The sequence below is a fragment of the Athene cunicularia genome, assembly GCF_003259725.1.
Source record: "Athene cunicularia isolate RWA chromosome 13 unlocalized genomic scaffold, athCun1 chr13_part1, whole genome shotgun sequence".
Lineage (NCBI taxonomy): Eukaryota > Metazoa > Chordata > Aves > Strigiformes > Strigidae > Athene > Athene cunicularia.
In genome coordinates, this window is record NW_020799117.1 from 1,944,057 (window position 1) to 1,947,163 (window position 3,107).

A 3,107-nucleotide genomic window follows, 5' to 3' on the forward strand; every position below is an offset into this window, starting at 1 on the left:
GGGGGGGGGGGGACACAAGACAGGGGACAAGAGCGGCAGAGAGTGGCAGCTACGACCGTCTGCTGTGGAAAATGGGAAAAGCCCCCTGGGCCATTCGTGTCGTGAGTTTTCCATTGCTCAGCCAAGCTGGATTCAGTCCTGGGTTTGGGTAACATCTGCACTTTCACACTACAGGCACCGGAGCCCAGCCCAGCAGCACGTGAGGTTAACGGAGGAATTCAGAACAAATGTTTCTGACAATGACAAAGCAACGAGCTCCAAGCAGAGGCCTGCAAACAAGGGCAGCCTCGCTTCCCACCTGATTATCGTTAGTATCCTCCTCATTTACAGCTGTCCCAAGTATTTCCCTTCAGATGGTCCAACCTACTGAGCAAGCCTGTGCAAAATACAAATTTCCATGTGTTTCTCTTGCACTTTAAATAATTAAAAATCCTGATGGCAGAAGGAGGGGGAGGAGGATGTTGTGGTGCTGGCAGGAAGGCACACGGCCAGCATCCCTGCGGCTGCCAGGTGGTACCCAGCTGGGACACACGCTCGGGCAGCCCAGCCCTGCCCGGAGGCTGCCAGGCACCGGGCAGGAGCAGCTCCAAGCCCTATAAAGCACCACATGAAGAGGTCTAGATGGAGCCCGGTAACACCCTAAAATCCTTACTCCCTTCTGGGCTGCAGAACCTGTTGGAAGAAATGGCACGCTCGGCTCCCAGCCCTCCTCCAGTCCCAGATTTCTCAGACCCTGTGACAGAGAGCCAGAAGCACTTTGGCCATCGCCCCATCCCTTATTTTCCTTTTCCACAGAAGAGAAGCGAGCACAGACGTTTTTCTCCCCCACATCCTCCCTCTATCAAGTGAGGAGGAGGAAGGTGGCTATTGCAATGCAGAAGTAACCTCGTGGTACCAAACACACAGCTCCTACCACCACGTGCGGTGGTGCCCAGCAGCCGGGTGACTAAACTCTCTCTCCTCCAAACACAAATAAAACATTTCTCCAACTAAGCAACATCCCAAGATCCTCAAAACTTTTCGCCGTCGGATAAAGTGGACGACAGGTCTGGGTGAAAGTGCAGCCTTGGGGTATGGGTATAAATCCAAAGCTGCTGCCCTCCGGACTCAGGGCTCACCACCTCTCTGGTTACTTCCTAAGTGCCTGGAGGGATTTTATTGCCACCTCCTTGCTGGGAAGCAGACCTGGATGGCAGCAGTCTGGGGATCTAGAAATAAAAGACTACAAAAAATCTACCAAAAAACTGGGGAAGAGTCAGAACAGCCAAAGCAAGGACAGCTGTGGGGCAGGAGTTTGGGAGGGGGCCATAGCCGAGGTGAGCTCCGTGCTAAAGGTGTGCCCGGGAGATTAGGTGACAAAACAACCAAATTGGGGGTGAAAGAAGGAATAAAAAAGCCTCGATGCACACTCAGTGTGGAGATCTCTTGGGGAACTCGGATCGGTCCGCGTCAGCCTCAAACTGCAGTGCCCTGATCCAGGGAATTTCACAGCAAATACTGGTTTAAGAAACTGTCCTTCCTTGGCACATCTGCTGGGACGGGGCTGAGCCAGGGACCCAGGGTACCACATCCCAGACCCCTCAGGGGGTCGGTTTTTAATCGCTGGGGCAGCCGGAGGGCAGGAGATTAAGGTCGGGATAAAGGAGTCAGCTTCTTTTGTTAAAGTGCCTTCTTGTCTTTGAGCTTTTAAAACATCTTCCTCGCTTTTTCAGAAGAGGGGAGCAATAAAAAGCAATACTGGTTTTATATGAAACAGAGTAGAGGATTAATCAGTATTTACACAGATCTTGGATACGGTTATGGCACAGACTAATAACCCAACACAGCAACCCAAAAAGCAGAGTGTCAAAAAGAAGGGAAAAACTTGTTCGTATGCTTTCAACACCATCCCCTGGAGATCCCAAGTGTAAACGGTTTTATCTAGGAAAAGGCATTTTAACTTGGGCTTTGGTAATCGGGGTTGATTACAGCCACACTGCGCAGCCGGCGGGGAGGACGTGGGTGGGCGCGCGGCCGCCCGACCTCTCCAGAGCACAGCCTGGGTTTAGACAAGTTCAACTTTAGCGTTTGGATAAACAGCCACCACGTCATATCCCTCGGGGGGCTTAACCCTCTCCTTCGCGTGCGTCTCGCAGTACAGCTGCTCTTCGATGAAGAAATACCCTCTCTGCTTCAGGTTGAGGCCACAGTCGTCGCACATGAAGCACTCGGGGTGGTAGAGCTTGTCCCGAGCTTTGACGATCGTGCCCCTGGTGGGAGATGGGGAGAGCTCGGGTGAGATGGAGAAACGACGAGCGTAAACAGCTTTTCCTGCTGCCTCGAGTGAAATGGAGTAAGGAAAGCAGCGTGCAGGGGCTCCCATCCCAACACGTCAGCCCACCCAACGCTGCCGCCCCGCTCCACCGTATTTCTGCGGGAGGGGATGCTCCTTCCCGTTTGTCCTTACGCTGCCCCGCAGCACCATTCCACGCCTCGATGCAAAGCAGAGCCTTAAATATTTATGCTCAGCCTGGATCTGAATGTCAGGAGCCAGCATCCCCCAAGCGCTCTGGCAGGGCTGGGGCTGCACACGCAGGCGCTGAGGCTTTTGGAGCCGAGACCTCCAGCTCTCAGCCCCAGTGACAACACGGTCGCAGGCGTCTTGCGGAGCAGAGTCTCAGCCAGCAAATCTGGCTTGAGCAGAATGTAAGTTACAACAGAACATAAATTACAACAAGACGGAGCAGAAAAACACCCACATGCTCTGAAATCAGACTCAACATCCATCCGTCGGAGAGGAACTCTTCAAACAAACAAACACAAATAATCTGCAGACCTTTTCTACTTGACCCTCGAAGCGTTTCCCCCCTTGTAAGGCAGCGAGTGTCAGCGCCGCCGGTGCTACTCATAGTCCCCGGGCAGTTACTACGATAAGCAGGGCAGAAACCACCCCGTCAATCATTCCCACTTTGCTGCAAGATTCCCTTAAAAGGGGCAATCCAGACCGTATTCCTCAATTCCAGGTTTCCATAGGGTTAGCAAAGGCCAGGAAGGGATTTAGGGCGTTCTGATATAAACACAAGGTGTTCTGCTGTGGATTCGAGCCCACGCGTCCGGCAGGAGCCGGC

The 3,107-nt window shown here is 53.1% G+C and overlaps 1 protein-coding gene across 1 annotated transcript in view; it reads right to left on the reverse strand.

Moving 5' to 3' along the window:
• Nucleotides 1-14: 14 nt before the first annotated feature.
• The window catches only part of PDLIM4 (PDZ and LIM domain 4), a 50,754-nt gene continuing 47,661 nt past the window's right edge, over nucleotides 15-3,107 (reverse strand). Inside the window, exon 7 of the mRNA XM_026858483.1 lies at nucleotides 15-2,249. Within this exon, the coding sequence (XP_026714284.1) occupies nucleotides 2,045-2,249 (205 nt within the window). The 3' untranslated portion in view covers nucleotides 15-2,044. The remainder of the gene's footprint in view (nucleotides 2,250-3,107) is intronic.